General features: G+C 43.4%; 1 protein-coding gene across 1 annotated transcript in view; it reads right to left on the reverse strand.

The window, feature by feature from the left end:
* The window catches only part of pcdh17 (protocadherin 17), a 64,734-nt gene that overhangs the window by 26,372 nt on the left and 20,862 nt on the right, over positions 1-17,500 (reverse strand). Inside the window, exons 3-4 of the mRNA XM_047810207.1 lie at positions 12,830-12,888; positions 12,489-12,661 (exon numbers count right to left, since the gene is read on the reverse strand). Coding sequence (XP_047666163.1) covers positions 12,489-12,661; positions 12,830-12,888 — 232 coding nt within the window. The remainder of the gene's footprint in view (positions 1-12,488; positions 12,662-12,829; positions 12,889-17,500) is intronic.

Consider the following 17,500-nt stretch of genomic DNA (forward strand, 5'->3'; position numbering starts at 1 on the left):
CCGTCAGATATTTACAGGCTGTCGGTTATGTAAACAGCTTTATTCATTCATTCTCTACCGCTTATCCGAACTTCTCAGGCGTCATCGGGCATCAAGGCAGGATACACCCTGGACGGAGTGCCAACCCATCACAGGGCACACACACACTCTCATTCACTCACACACACACACACACACACTATGGACAATTTTCCAGAGATGCCAATCAACCTACCATGCATGTCTTTGGACCGGGGGAGGAAACCGGAGAACCCGGAGGAAACCCCTGAGGCACGGGGAGAACATGCAAACTCCACACACACAAGGCGGATGCGAGAATCGAACCCCCAACCCTGGAGGTGTGAGGCGAACGTGCTAACCACTAAGCCACCGTGCCCCCGTAAATGACTTTATAATGAAAAAAAAGAAAATCCCTCGTTACTTAAACAGGACGCGGTATCACAGTAAGACCTAAAATTGCTGCTGGATATTTTTTTTTTAATTAGGAACTAAACAACTATTACAATGTTAACACCAGTTCCAGTGTTAATGGTGACTAAAACAAGTCGTGTGAAGTGAACGATACCAATGTGGGTTTGTATCATGTGGAAGTGAAAACAGCTCATTTTTATGTAGCATCACAAACAAGACTTCAAGTAAAATCCTTCTTAAATACGAAATCTTCCAATAATGCAGCTCGGCCACTGCGGCGTGTCAGTTCGCTTCTTTAATCTCTACAGGAGAGCATTTGTGATGTCCTAATAAATGTCTAGTCTTAACGAATTCATGGTTTTGTTTAAATTTGAGGTGTTTTTCAGGAAGGGATCTGTTGCTGAATCGTGGAGCTGGAATAAAGAAGCCATTAAAATTTGATTAGCCAATCACGGTAAACGTTATTAATGTTGAAACTTGAGTAAATTTACACGAGCTCTGGAGCTCTCTGTTGCTCCTATAATCGAATACGAATAAATGAGTTTGACTGTCGGGTTAAACCGGATCTGCTGCATTCAGGAAAAAAAAACAAAAACAAAACGAAAGACTTTTCCGAATCTCGCCGTGAACTGGACTGGCCTTTTTAAGCAAAAAACATTGTTTCCAACCTTTAAGTCAAACTGGCTGGATTCAAGTGATAAGGTCAGATGCTGAAGATCATAAAGAACAACGAGAAAGGCTCGGGGCAATCAAAGCGTTTCAGACCACGAAGCGTGGCGACGTCCAATTACAGCTCTCGCAACGCAGCGCGGTTTAGATGCCTGCAAAAAGGAGGCTGAAGGAGGAATTAGACTGTGCTGTAATTAATGACCAGATCTGGAAAAGATGCCCATAAAGGCACTGAACAAAATCCTTTCATTCATCCATTCATTCATTCATTCATTCCTGACAGATGATTCAGTAGAGCGTGGAAAGAAGGATTGAGGTGAAGACGTCGGACGTCGGTTACTGAAGCACAGATACTGATGATGTCACGTGAGAAATGGGGCGTCACTTTCATGAACAGACCATAATTAGTCACCGAGGGCAGTGGGCTAATGTCACAGATTTATGACCGGCTCCCTGAGAAAGACAAAGGCCGCAGTCTTGTTATTAGCTCCTTCTAGCGTGAGCGGGAGGCTAACGAGGAGCTTGGATCTCCAGCTGCAGAGCTGCAGATTAAAAGAAAGCGTGGGGTGCATGCGAGCGTGACATCCGAGTGATCATGTCCTCTCTACCTCGGGGATAAAATACACAGAGTAACGCTGAGACCGGCCCCGCTGTTCCGTCCAGACAATAGAACGAAAGCTTGCATATTAAAACTGGAAGAAAAATAAAACAACTAATCCGTTAAATCCCTTAAATAAAAGGAACGGGAAGCTTAAGATGGTGATATTGCTTTTAAACGATTTGCAGCCTTTTCGGTAGGATTGTGGTGGCTTAGTGCTCTAAAGCGATTTCCAGCATACACAGGCTTGTATCCCTGAGTGAGAACGAGGCGAGGAAGGAGAGACAGTTATCAAACACAGAGGTACCTGAATCACAGTCGGGCAATAAGAGCAGGAGATCTTCTGCCTGCTCAGGGTTCTAATTGCTTTCCCGGGAATGTTACGTCTGACGCTCGTGTGTATCAACGGCTCGTTTTGTTTAGTTTTACTGAAAAAACAATTGGGAAATAAAGAAGACGGGAAAAAAGTGAAAAAGAGAAAAGTGTGGAAGTCTCCAGTCTGTCTCCAGCTCAGAAACCAAGAAACATTAAGACTTCACAGTTGAAATTGTTGCCCTGGTTGAACGTAAACTCAGAGTAAACAGAATCCTGGGTTATATGTTTGACGTTTCACACTTTACCCAGCATTAGCCATTAATCCCAACTCTTCCTAATCTGACGTTTCACACCGTACATCACTAAACCCTGGATTAACTTTCTGATCAGCGTTTTTGAGAACCGCCCCCGAGAACCGTGATCGAATAATAACGGCTACAAATGACAGCTTTCACGAGGATTGAACGTTGCTGTGTAAATCCCCCTTGACTGTTTTAAACCTCCTGAGGTGCAAGTAAACAAAGACATAAAAAAGAAAAGAAAAGAAAAGAAAGAAAGTGTTTTTTTATGAGTGTCTAAAGCATGCTCTGATCCGATTGGGTGTTTAAGTGACTAACACCGCCAAAGCTTTGCTAACCCAGAGGAAACGTCGTCCTGACACCGCTCCTAAACTACACGTGTGAATCGCCGTCCTAGCCGAGCTCAAAGCAGGGTTTAGAATGAGTGTGAAAAGTCCTAATGTTTATTCGGCCCGTCTCACACGAAATAAAACATGTCGCCGGAATCCGGAACATCTGAGACGTCCTTTTCATCAGAGAATTGAGACGCTCGCTAGAAAGGGCCAATTAAACACGATCAAAGACAGCTGTGCGACAGCATTAAGTAATAACAATGTTACCTGCTAAGGCCTCGTGCATGCAAATAGTGTAATTAAAGCCTTCGCATTGAGGCTAAACACTCCAGCTGTTCTGCCATTAATAGCGTAGTAAAAATGAGGTAAAGTTTACTTTCAACAAATCATGAAAAGCAAACACTTAAAAAAAACAAAAACAACGAACACGATGGCATGAAAGAAATTTGCATAACATCTGTCATAAAGAGGTGGGTTGATCGAAACATCAAACAAAGACACTAATGGCGGTTTAGTTGACTCATCCCAGGCTCTCGTTTTCTAGGGCACATCCGATTCAAAGAACATGGAGACGTGCAATGTTTGTATCCTTGTTGTTGACTGACGCGTGGGCGTCCTGCTGGGTGTCTGAGCTGGAACAAATCTCACGCGATGGTCCGCTGCTGAACGTTCTCGCCGATCTCTCTGAATCTTTGAAAGCTCTGATAATTGTGGAGCGAGCCATCTGGAATGGTTACGAGAGAATGCCGGCTCGTCTCTGTGGGAATCGTGCGCTCAGACTTATACAGAGTCGAAAGCTCAACTCTGGCCTTTGCTTCGCTGCAGACTGTGAGCTCACCATCGCTTCTCCATCCAGCCACACAGGAACTGAGAAAGAGGCAGAGTCACTGCTGGTCCGTGAACGCTGGCGTGAGCTTGACCACATGACTAAACTTTTTATTTCATTATTTCTGGACTTAACCCTTTTTACCACTACGCTGGCATTCCTCTCCGAACAGAAGTCGTCTCGTGGGACTTTTTCATTCAGAAGAAACAAACGAATGATTTTATCGCCGCAAGTCTGATATAAAATTAGCCAAGACACTGTTAGCTTTCAGTGTAAGGCCTTTTGATATCAGTGGGTTTGATATCACCATTTACTTTAAAGATTTAAACATTTGTAGGAAAAATATATATTTTTTATGATAGATTGTCCCGAGTGAGCTAGAGCATCCACTTTCATATGAGCTTCATAAGCTTCTAATATTTCTGGTTAAAAAAAAAAAAAGTTAAATATTCTCTTATTTTTTGTTGTTGCATTTCTAAAGTATCAAACATATTGTTCTGATGAAGTATTGATTAATCTGTAATTTATTTGCATGTTCCACACTTGTAAGTATTTCCTACAATACAATAGAAACTGAACCGAATGAAGTATGTACTGAGTCAAATGAAGTTTGTACTGAGTCAAATGTAGTAGGTACTGAATCAAATGGAATATGAACTGAATCAAATACAATTCTGATGCTTCTATAGATGCATGTTTCACACTTGTAAGTATTTCCTACAATACAATAGAAACTGAATCGAATGAAGTAAGTACTGAGTCAAATGTAGTAGGCACTGAATCAAATGGAATATGAACTGAATCAAATACAATTCTGATGCTTCTATGGGTGCATGTTTCACACTTGTAAGTATACCCAATAAATATAAATATATATTTAAACACAAATAAAGAAAAGCCATTTGGTTGATCTTTTTATCCAGGGAATATTTCTAGATGCAGTGTTTGTTGTCATGCAATGTATTTGTTGTCGTCAGTCTATTTTTTTCAGGCTGCAGCGTGAATGACGCCGATAAAAATCTCAGTTGCACGATATGATTAAATACACTGACATATGCACAGGAAATCTATATTCATTTAAAAGTTATATGATATTAATTAGAGTTTTTAGGCACTGCGTCCGGGGACGATTCCGCCGATTTATTCTGGCTGGAACTTGGGCTCGGTAAAAGTACTAAAAATAAAAAATAAGGCCTATAATACAGTGCTGCTAAATTCACAGAGACCCAGTTTCATCTGTATCGGCTTCCGGAAAATAAATTTCAGGCCTGGTGGAGTTTATTGTACGCTCAGCACTTTTAAAGCAAATGCTAACGTGCATGTTTTTCTTTGCAAAACTACTGCCACTTTTTTTTATTCCCTCTTACCTTTAAATTTTTCTTTGGCACGTACGAGCCAGCTGCTAGGAGCCAGAGACTACAATTTAAATGTGTTGGATTAGCTAATAATAACTAGACGACGTACTTTAAGCAAAACTGTGCAGATGGTCTCTATCACTGCCACCAGTGTGGCTTGATTTTTTCTTTCTTTCTTTCTTTTTCTTCTTCTTCTTCTTTTTTTTTTTAAGCCGAGAACCTGACTGTGCGATTGCTTGATATCTGGCTGGCCAGATCTTAAAAAGCTTTAGCTGGGGATCTGAAAAGACATTACCTTCCTGCTGCTAATGCTTTCCCACAGCCCCCACCCCCCATTACTGCCCTAGAAAATCACAACCACTTCTACTAACACGCTGCCTGTGCTTCGATTTGCATAGCGTTCCACTTACGCTAGTGAAAAGAGGGGAGACGAGGGGAAAAATAGAGACGCATAACTTACCAAGGCGCAAGCAGCATTACATGTTTCGAAATGAAAATACAGAAAACACATCTACGAGGAGAGCCGAAGTGATAATTTATTCCGGCAGTTAGCAGGAGAGGATGAACTCCATGTGAGACGCGTTTCAAAACAAATCAGCCAAACACACACACCCACACACCCACACACACACACACACACACACACACACACACACACACACACACACACACACACACACACACACACACACACACACTCTGGCTTCACAATGCAGGCTTTGTAGCCACGTAAAATATGAAAGACAGGAAATGACCTTTAGAAGTCTGTCAATATGGATTGTGCTGAATCCTACTAGTTGAGTGGAAGCCACTTCCTCAGTAACGTGCTGCTAAAAAGGGCATCTGGATTGAAAACGATAATTAATTGTTTAACTTCCTCGAAGTGGATGTGTTTCAGGAGTCTGGAGTCGTTTAAAGAAAGAGGACTGAAGGATGGTACTGTACATGCGGCTTTTTCTTTTTACTGCAATTGGCTTGTGGCCTCTTGGGTAACACTTTTAATTGGAGAGCTAACACGTACCTGTGCAGAGGAGTGAACTCTCAGCTCTCGCTCCTGTTTAGAGATTATATTTAAGAGGACAGTGAAGAGATACAGTGCGTAGGTAGGAAATGAATCGAATGCAGATGGTACTGAGTCAAATGCAGTGGGTACTGAATCAAATACAACAGGAACTGAATCAAATGCAGTAGGTATCAATGCATGAACCAAATTAAAATTCGTATGGTTCGCAATCAAATGGAATATGAACTGAATCAAATGCAGTTGGTACTGAATCGAATTGAATAGGTATTGAATCAAATACAACAGTCAAATTCATGTACTGTCAAATGCAGAAGGTTTGGATTCAAATGCAGTAGGTATCAATTAAAATGCATGAAACAAACATAAACTGAATTAGTTGTTACTGAATCAAATACAATAGTCAAATTCACTATGTACTGAATCAAATGCATTAGGTTCTGAATTAAATGTAATATAAACTGAATCGAATGCAGTTGGTACTGAATCAAATACAATAATCAAATTCACTATGTACTGAATCAAATGCAGTAGGTTTTGATTCAAATACAGTATGAACCGAATCAAATGCATCTGATTCTGAATAGAATGCAGCTGATTATGAATCGAATGCACTAGCTACTGAAGTTGGTTATATGAGAAACATGAGAAATAAATGCAGATCAATGATTTAATGGAATATAGTGGAACAGATACGGTAGGATTTCAATGACTAACAATAAGCAAATGACAAAAATAGGACCAAATAGATGAGATTTAACACTGAATCCATATCAAACACAAACGTAAAGCGAAACTATAAACATATATAAAGTTTTTATACTGCTTTAATGAGGAAATGGATCTCTAATGGATCTCGAATGGATCTCTAATGGATCTTATTTTGACTTAAAGTTTATCTGTGAAAAAATATATAGAGAAAACAGTATTAAAAAACATATATATGAGTATTTAGTGGCAGAACAGATTGACTATTGTGAATAAAGTGCAGAAAAATCATTTAAAATATAATCTAATATCTGGCCAAACAAACAAACAAACAAACAAACAAACAAACAAAATAAATAATAAACAAACAAACAGACAGACAAATAAATAAATAAATAAATAAATAAATAAATAAATAAATAAGTTTTATGCTCTACTCATTTTCATGTTTCCATGGCAAGGCAACGGATCTCTTTATTTGGGCATAAAGGCTATACGCGGTATTTGGTCTGTTACTGAACCCATCTACTGACGAGGCGTTCTCACACCAGCTAGTTTTTATAGAGATGTCTATAGCGTTCTGCTGATAGTTGAGCTCTTTGGAGCAGTTCAGGTGAATCAACTTTTGTAGGCCAAACCGGTCTAGTCGATTCTGTCGATTGCTACGGCCAAATCAATAAGCCAGTGCTCTGGGATAGCTTCGGCACGATAGACTTTCCGTGTGAGCGTGACTCTGTGTGTGCTGTAAATGTTGCTATGTTTATGGGGATTCTGATTAAATAACATAAGCAGGAAGAAGAGGGAAGGTGAAGAACCTCAGAAACATGCTACTATCCTAATATTTACCTTGCTGTGCTGCTCAGTTCCTCAGTTCCATTACTGCTAAAACATTCCATCTCTCTGCTCTCTCTCTCTCTCTCTCTCTCTCTCTCTCTCTCTCTCTCTCTCTCTCTCTCTCTCTCTCTCTGTCACTCTGTAATAAGCTAAGGTTACCGTGGCACTACGGCGAATGAAAGAGAGGAGAAGGGACAATAAAAGGGGAAGCAATTTGATTATCGCTCTTCAATCAAATGCAATTAGACGAGGTCATCCAGAACACTCGCCCAGCAATCTAAAGAAAGCGCCTCCCCGCCTCCTCTCGTCTTCCATGTGCACACTCCCACTAACTCACACACACACACACACTTACACACACTTTATCACACACACACATCTCTGTGGCCAGCGCGATAGACAGGAATAGAACCGAACCACCGATGTAGACGTTTTATGATTAGATGATGCTCTGGGAGAGTCCTTGCATCAATTAATCACCAATTAATAGACACTGGCAAAAAAATAAAAATTAAAGCTTGTGATACACTTCGGCTTAATTAATACACAGTTCGCAATTTGGGGAGCTTAATTAATCAGTTTCTGAGTAAATGGAAAACAGGAAAGCATGTGTCTTTAATGCGGTGGACAGTGAGGATGGGGAATACTACTGTGTGTGTGTGTGTGTGTGTGTGTGTGTGTGTGTGTGTGTGTGTGTGTGTGTGTGTGTGAGTGTGTGTGCTTGGAGCAATTTGGTTTTAATCCAATTTAATGCAATTATGCTAGGATGAGAGAGAGAGAGAGAGAGAGAGAGAGAGAGAGAGAGAGAGAGAGAGAGAGAGAGAGTTTAAGACTCCTCACACTATTTGGTGTGTATTAACCTCTGCTCAGGAAAAACGGTGGAAAATGTAGACTAGAGGCAGGAAATCATATTGAATGTTATCTGATCTTTGATGGTTTTCACATTCGACATGTTTGCTGAGTTCCAGTGTGATTGTTCCCGGCGCTTTGGTTTCAAACTCACTCGAGTCTCTGAAAGTCCGGTGCATTTATGTTCATCTTACATCATCACAAACATGCCTGAAGAACACAATTATATCGACTCACCATATTTATGTTGTTTTCTGATGTTGGTGTTGTTCTGCCCAGTAATCTACGTGACCCACCACACCACACCACACCACACCACACCACACCTCACCTCACCTCACCTCACCTCACCTCACCCACCTCTGTGTCCCACAACGTTCCCCTGACCCTCATGCTACATGTGTGTTGTGGATACTGACGATGTCGTCGTCGATTTAAACACACACGCAGGTCACTTTACCTCCTGAAGAGCCGACTACGAGTTGTGTTTATATTTACAGACTAAACTGCAGTGTGAACGCCCCCATATTTACCCTATTGCATTTTTTTTTTTTAAATAAAGCATCCTGACAAAGATTTTTTGATTATAAATCTGAACTATTTACTTTGGCTGGTCCATCGATTAGGCCAAAAAATATTAATGCTTTGTTTATGGTGTCAGGAGACAAAAAAAACCCATTTTAATTAGATTTGATCAGTACGAGTTTGTCGGTCTGATCAAGTCAAAGACCTGGCTAGAGGATTGTGTGGATGAATTCATGCTGGTGTTGCACTTTGGATGGTTTCACTTCAGCTTTGTCTAGCATCTGCTAAATGAATGCTGTAGAGTACACCCTAATTGGAGTGGATCATGTCTAGGCCTAGAGCTAGAGAGAGAGAGAGAGAGAGAGAGAGAGAGAGAGAGAGAGAGAGAGAGAGAGAGAGAGAGAGAGAGTCTGTGGAGGAGAAGAGTTGCTTATTTATGTGCAGCAGAGCTTCGAGCCTGCTCTCTCTTTCTCTGCTTGAATTACTGCCTAATAAACATGGCCCAGGGAGTGAACATGGACACACACATGGACAGGATGAAGTGTCCACGCTTTGGGCTTGATGACTGCAGGCTGCAGGCTTTACTGACTGCTCAAGTGGACAGTTCAAGTCTTTTCTGCCGTCTCTCACAGCGTCCGAATAAATCTTCAGTTAAATCCTCGGTCAGTGTGGTAGTCAGTGTTAAACCCTACGTGATGCTAAGGATTTATCACTTCATGAGTGTTGACCGAGGAACGAACTCACAAATACAGAAATATATACACTTAGATACAGCTGACCAGAAGCCCTTACACACTCACACACACACACACACACACACAAACACACACCCACACACACACACACACACACACACACACACACACACACACACACAACACAACACAACACACACACACACACACACACACACACACACACACACACACACACACACACACACACACACACTACACTACACTACACTACACACACACACACTACACTACACACACACACACACTACACTACACTACACTACACTGCCCCCTGCCCAAGACAAAGCTATGCGACTCCACTTTAAACCACACAACAATAATGCAACATAATGCATTATAGATCACTTTGCTTGCAGTATGATGGCTCAAAACCCAAAGGTGTAACACACACTACAGCACAAGGTCGAAAAGTGCTCGCATTGTTCACCACTGAGCTTTACAAACTGATCTGCCCTGGCATCAGGTATTATATACACATACACACTCACACACACACACTCACAATAACACACACATACCGAGACAACAATCCTCAGTTAAAAAACACAAACATAATGACACACTCACAAATACCCCAAACATACACCTACAGGCATGCCCCCACACACACTCACTCTCACACACTCAAAACACACACACACACACACACTCACTCTCGAACACACACTCACACAATCACACTCAAAACACACACACTCTCAAACACTCACACTCACTCACACTCACTCTCAAACCCACACACACATACACACACACTCACTCACACACACACACACTAACATACACACACACACACACTCTCACACACTCAAAACACACACACACACACACACACACACACACACACACACACACACACACACACACAAGCACACACTCACACACACACACACAAGCACACATTCTCAAACACTCACACACACACTCACACACACACTCACACACACACACACACACACACACACACACACACACACACACACACACACACACACAGATGACAGCGCTCTGCTGAACATGTGAGTGAGTCGCACTGCTAAAAAAGCACATTTCAGCCATTTTCCATCTATTCCCATGCACCATTAAATGACTACTGTCATAAAAATAAGAAACATATGGGCCTCTTTAATTGGCCAATTTCTCTTTTCAGTGCATTTACACGTTTTTTTTTTCTCCTGAATTTCATTGAAACACACACAAAGCTCACACAGTTAAATCGAGGCAGACATCAATGGCCTAGTACTCCGGTGTCTCGGCCCAGACAGCAGAAGATTCCTTCTGTTCTATTGATTAATTGTACTGTTCTGTCTGATTTATCGCTTTTCACAAGCCATTTATTTAAACTGCCAACACACACACACACACACACACACACACACACACACACACACACACACACACACACACACAAATGTTTTTAGTTCTAAATTCTCTTTTGATGGATAAAGCTTTGGTGTAATAGTTTTAAATGTGACTCAGCATGTCCCTGGATGGATGCGCAAGACCTCTTTAATGAACAAGAGCAAACAATTCTTCAGCCTTCTCACATGGACCATGTGACTCTTTAACTGTCAGTGGAGTTCAAGGAATTGTTCGACGGACGTCACTAGTCATTTGTCTGCGCGACATGGAACGGGGAATAATTATTCATATTTAATCAGGCTGAGCACGTAATTTCTCCTGCTGCGCGATAAGTCGCTTTCCATGTTCCATTATGAACGTTATAAAGAAGCACGCTCCCAGCGCTTCTCCAGCATGGACTAAATGGAGAGGCTAAAGTGGTTTGGCTTATAAAATCATAATGGCTTGTCTGGTTTGATAAACTGAGAACGGTACTGGAATACAAGAATGAGGGAGTGAGAGAATGAGAGAGAGAGAGAGAGTAAAAGATGAGAGAACGGGATCGGGCTGATAAAATAGAAAGATTGTAAATTGTATAGAAAGAGGAGGAAAAAAACTGACTAGAGGAGGGAAGGGCTTTGAAAGTCAGAGTGGCTGTAACACTTTGGCAGATCAAATAAAGTTCTAATATTCATTCATCCATTCATCTTCTACCGCTTTATCCGAACTTCTCGGGTCACGGGGAGCCTGTGCCTATCTCAGGCGTCATCGGGCATCGAGGCAGGATACACCCTGGACAGAGAGCCAACCCATCACAGGGCGCACACACACTCTCATTCACTCACACACACACACACACACTACGGACAATTTTCCAGAGATGCCAATCAACCTACCATGCATGTCTTTGGACTGGGGGAGGAAACCGGAGTACCCGGAGGAAACCCCCGAGGCACGGGGAGAACATGCAAACTCCACACACACAAGGCAGAGGTGGGAATTGAACCCCCAACCCTGGAGGTGTGAGGCACACGTGCTAACCACTAAGCCACCGTGCCCCCCAAGATCTAATATAATAGTGATAAACAATCCAGACTTAGAGGCGACAAACGAATACTAAAAGAATACATGGAGGAAACGGAGAAAGCAGAAATGACACGTGATGTTATTCGTATGCTGGGATCTTGTCATGGCATTGCCTCTGACGTGTGATTGCTTTGGCAGGGTGACCTGTAAAGCAGACGAGCCGACGAAACACTGAGAACGAGAGATAGCAGCGATCCAAAATAAATTATTAACGTTGTTTATGTATTGGCATCTGCACCATTATACGTCGTCGACCAACTTGTAATTGCTTTGGCGATGTTGTATGTAAAGCAATCGTGCCAATAAAGCCTATTAACCCAAGAACAAAAGATAACAGGAGAGGCGTGTTGACAGACAAATACAAAGAAAGTCGAGGCTCGAAGTTTGACTCGAAGTAAATTTTATATTTTATATTTATATTTTATATTTTATTATTTTTTTATATATTTTTTTTTAGCTGAACCAGTTGGATCTGACGCTACTCAGATTCAAAAGGGCCTTGAGGCACAAACAAACAAGACTAAATACTGTGGATGTATAAAAACAAAGAAGGAGACTCACCCTGCTCAAGTGGTTGAGGCTTGAGCCCAGTTGCCTTCATCTTCAGAGCTTCCTTGGCGGACATGTCGCAGCACGAGCCCTTATTGGTGTCCTGATCGCTGTCGGCCTGGTCGCTGTCCCCGTGTCCACTGTCCCTCAGACTCACGCGCTCCGGGTCCTTAAACGTTGAACTGCTATTTGATGAGAAATTCAGAAAAAAAAAAAAAAAAGGAAATAAATGACACAGGAAATTGAGAATGGTTTGTTCTAATTTGAGACATACACTCGCTGGTGAAAGCAGGGCGGGTGGGGGGGGGTCCAGGCATCTGTGACGGCTGAACGAGTAATTTAATAGAACTTACCTTTGAACAAACTGCTGCCTGCTCCCCATGTAATTGGGCTCGGTGGGGAAGTTGTCGGTCTGTGAAGGAGAAGGGAGAGAAATTTAGGTGTTGCACGACATCGAAACACATCCCGGCGTGCACAGAGACCCTCGGTGAACGGGGTTAATTAATTATTCAGAAAAAAAAAAATTAAAAATGGAAGCATGGAAAGTGGGAGCAAAAATTACAGGTTAGGGCGGGGGGGTTCGGGGAGGGGAGGGAGGGGATTTGTTAATCCTTACATTTGTACATTTGAATTATTCAACTAATACAGCAATTAAACATTCAAAACATTGTCTCCGGTAACCGTGAACTCGCAGTGACCTCAGGGGTATAAATAGGAAAAGGGAGGACAGTAGACAAGAAAAAAGCAGCACAGAGACACACCTGCGGACTACGGCACGGTTGCATCATGCACTGTATTTACACAAAGGTGCACTGAACCTTCTCTCACAAACTGGAACAGCGAGCTGCGTCCAGGCTTGTCGACTGTCAGCGTTACGGTCTCTCGGCAGAGAGCAGCAAGAGCGCATTATTCACTCAAATCAACAATGATTCATCTAGCCAAAGTTCTTCCTCATGCTCTGGCCGTAGCCATCTTCTCAACATCTAACTAACGGTGCTGGAAAAGCCAATAGCTCTTTCTCTTACAGGTCTCAATTACTCAACTCTCTGAGTTATGTCAATGTTGCCACGTCGTGTTTGCTTTGCGCTGCCGAGTCAATACGGAGTGGAGAGGAGGGAGAAGGCGGCGTAAGCTGTGGTCCAGACAATATTGACATGGCAGAATACGAGCCTGAACGAAGACTAATGCGCCGGCCCGTGTCTCTGTCTCACATCGCACACATTTCTCCCGTCTCTGACTTCTGCATGGTTCGGCTTCACGTACTTAGCAGCCATTTGATGGCTTTGAAATATGAGTATCTGAGGTTTCACCTTCTTTTTTTTTGGATTCTTTACACCAAATAAACTCCATAACCACTGAGAAAGCCAGTCCTGGGATTTGTGTGTCCACAATGCTGTAGTGTGCTCGATTCTGATTGGTCAGGAGGTCCCTACAGCAGCAGCCCAGACTGTAGTTCATCTCAAAGGCAAACAGCAGATTTATATTAATGTTCTTGTTCTAATAAGTTTCTATAGCAACACCTATGTTGTTTCCGTAGCAACGACCGTATGGCAAATTAAAAATCCATCCATCCCATCCATTCGGTTTTCGTACCGCTTATCCTACACAGCACCACAGGGAACCTGGCGTCTATCCCAGGAGACTCGGGGCACAAGGCGAGGAAAACCCAGGGGACGCAATCTGACAAAAACACCAATTTACACATTACAGACAATTTAGAGACGTCTACAACACATGTCTGTGAATTAGGGGAGGAAACCGGTGTACCCAGAGGAAACCCCCTAAGCACAGGGAGAACATACAAACTCCACAAACACATGGCGGAGGTGGGAATCGAATTTCTGTTTACTTATGCATTTATATGGCCAACATAGTCAGTATTTATGATCTCCAAACTTATTTTAGTCGGGATTAAGCATAAGACAAAAATGAGACAGAAGCAGGCTACTTCCCATAAAGCATTTAATCTAACGCATCTAATGATACACCGGTGAAATCCCTGTGTCTCTTTCTCACGCATGGCTAAGGCTCTAATTCAAGTGCACTTCAAAAGGAAGTTTGAAAAGGCGCCATAATAACAGTGACAGACACAAAGAAAAAAGAATTGGGGGAGAAGAGAAAAGCAAAGAGAAAAAAAGAAGAAGAAGAAGGAGCTCAGCAGGAAGGAGGTTCTCCAGAAGGTCACATTGGCCTCCGTCAACCACAAGAACCTCTTTTTCCTTTGTCAACGATCATGCGGGACGTTTTAAATCCCACGGTATCGTTCGAGTCCTCGGTGGTTTTAATAGGCTGGTGTTAGACTTATGTTTAGTGACATAGAGTGTGTTTGCAGTTGTTCATCCATGTTTAGGGGGAAATGGATCACGGGTCTCAGGACGGCGCTGAGGCAGATAGGGGTTAATTTATTTAGATAGCATTAACAGCTTGTTCCAGGCAGCCGTAGGAAGCACTACATGCTATCACATGTCCGTGACCCAGCACTTTAAAACAGACCATAAGAGCACTTTCCTGGAAAGTGTTTTATAATATGCCTTTATTCTGACTATCCCGGGGGGGGGGAGAGAGAGAGAGAGAGAGAGAGAGAGAGAGAGAGAGAGAGAGAGAGAGAGAGAGAGAGAGAGAGAGAGAGAGAGAGAGAAAGATAGAGAGAGAGAGAGAGAGCTCCTCGCTCTCTCGACTCTCGCTCCTCATCCTCCTTCGATCTCCCTCTCCACCTCTCTCTCTCCCTCCCTCCCGCTCGCTCTCCTTCTCTCTTCTCCCTCTCTCTCTCCCTTTCCCCTCCCCTCTCTCTCTCGCCTCTCTTTCGCCCGCGCGCTCGCGCCTCCCTCTGCTCGCGCCCTCGCTCCCCCCCTCCTCGCCCGCCCGCCCTCCTCCTTCTTGCTCTTTCGCTCGCCTCGTCTCACTCCCCGTGCTCGCTCTCTTTCTCGCGCGCGCGCGCCTCCCTCCGCCCGCTCCGCTCCTCCTCTTGCCTCGCGCGTTCTCTCGGCGCACCGACTGCGCGCGCGCCTCCCTACGAGAGCGCGAAGCGCGCGCCCCGAGCGCGCGAGAGCGCGAGAGCGAGCGCTTAGATGAGAGAGAGAGAGAACAAAGGGAAAGGCACAAAATATCAGCTACACTAAAAAATAAATTTTAAGGATTTTATTATTAGGATGGATTTTTTTTATAATTATAATTTTTTTAATATTTGGCACTATTTTTCCTCCGGTTTAAAGTCAGCAGACACTAAACACGTCTGTGCTGAGTAGATCTGAACGAGTGTCTTCTGAGTGTGGACATTTTTGCTGGCTACATGCTGAAAGTCGTCGTCCCCCCCCCAAGACCCCCCCCCCCCACACACACACACACACACACATTTACTCAGCTCGAGGTGCCACAGAGACTGAGTTTTTTATTTTATTGACAGCTTCCTGAAATGCTGGAAACTTGCCCGTATGTTACGAAAAGTGTTCTCATCATTTCTTAGACCGACCAGGACACTACTTTCTTCAATAGTTTCTTCCACAAAAAGTCACTCTGGCTCTGTGTGTGTGTGTGTGTGTGTGTGTGTGTGTGTGTGTGTGTGTGTGTGCAGATAGAGAACCAGGCACAGAGGTTATGCCATGTTAATAAGCTTGTGTTCACAAACACAGACATTGTGCATCCCCGTGACACTGGATGTCTCTCCCGACATGAAGAGATGAACCCACAGACGCTGGTTTACACGGCCATGATTTAGATGATAAATGTGGACACGTGCGTTCTTCTGGGTGGAATATGGGGACCCCTCAGGGAGGAAAAGCACCAGTCAGATATAAGTGAGTACACACTGTCTCTCTCTCTCTCTCTCTCTCTCTCTCTCTCTCTCTCTCTCTCTTAGTATAAAAAGGCTGATCTATTTTGGTGCATCCTCAGTGGTCTCTCTGAAGACACCCTTCAATAGAGACAAATGGATACTGTGTGTGTGTGTGTGTGTGTGTGTGTGTGTGTGTGTGTGTGTGTGTGTGTGTGTGTGTGTGTGTGTAAATAGAGGTAGCTAGCAGGTAGAGCAAGGAAAAAGTGGCACAGAGGAACAAGGGAAAGATGGTGAGAAACGAATGAAAATAGATAATCTTGTGGGGCCTGGGGGCTGAGGGAAGAAGGGAGGGAGTATAGACAGAAGGAAGGAAGGAAGGAAGGAAGGAAGGAAGGAAGGATGTAAAGCAGTAAGGAAAGATGACAGGAGAGGAGGAAAGATGGAACTATGGATAAAAAGAACGGAGGACAGAAGAAAGGGAAGGAAGGAAGAAAAAAAGGAAGGAAGGAAGGAAGGAAGGAAGGAAGGAAGCGTACAGTTTTTTGATGCATGTTTTCAGTTGTGTTGTGGTGACGTGATTGTACTGTACAGGTCAGCATACAGCATACAGTACTGTACATAATCTCATGGTCCTAAATCTGTCCGTCAGATCTGTGCACGAGAACATTGTCGTCCTGACACCGGTCATTTCCACCAGGACAGAAATGTAGTGTAGATGTAGTGTAGTGTATTTGTAGTTTAGTGTTTAGTTTAGAGAGACAGAGGTACAGAGAGAGAGAGAGAGAGAGAGAGAGAGAGAGGGAGAGAGAGGTACAGAGAGAGAGAGAGAGATAGAGAGAGAGAGTATATCTCTCTCGCTGATCTAGCTCAGTAGCTTTCCCGCTCTCAGCTCTCCCTCTATCTTCTCGCTACTCTCTTCTCGCTCGCAATCTCCAGCTCTATCTCTGTCCCTCGATATCTCTATCTCTAGCTCGTTCCCGCTCTCTGCTCTATCCCTCGCGCTCTCCTCTCTCGCTCTCGCTCTCCTCTCTCGCTCCCTCGCGCCTCTTTCCCTGTCTCTCTCCGCTCTCCCTCTCGCTCTTTTCCCCTTCTCCTCTCTCTCTCTCTCTCTCTACTTTTCCCTCTCTTCTCTCTCTCTCTCTCTCTCTCTCTCTCTCTCCTCTCTCTGCTCTTTCCCTCTCTCTCTCTTTCCCCTCTCTCTCTCTCTCCTTTCTCTCTACCTCTCTTTCCCTCTCTCTCTATCTTCTCTCTC

This window comes from Tachysurus fulvidraco, chromosome 2, assembly GCF_022655615.1.
Source record: "Tachysurus fulvidraco isolate hzauxx_2018 chromosome 2, HZAU_PFXX_2.0, whole genome shotgun sequence".
Taxonomy (NCBI): Eukaryota; Metazoa; Chordata; class Actinopteri; order Siluriformes; family Bagridae; genus Tachysurus; species Tachysurus fulvidraco.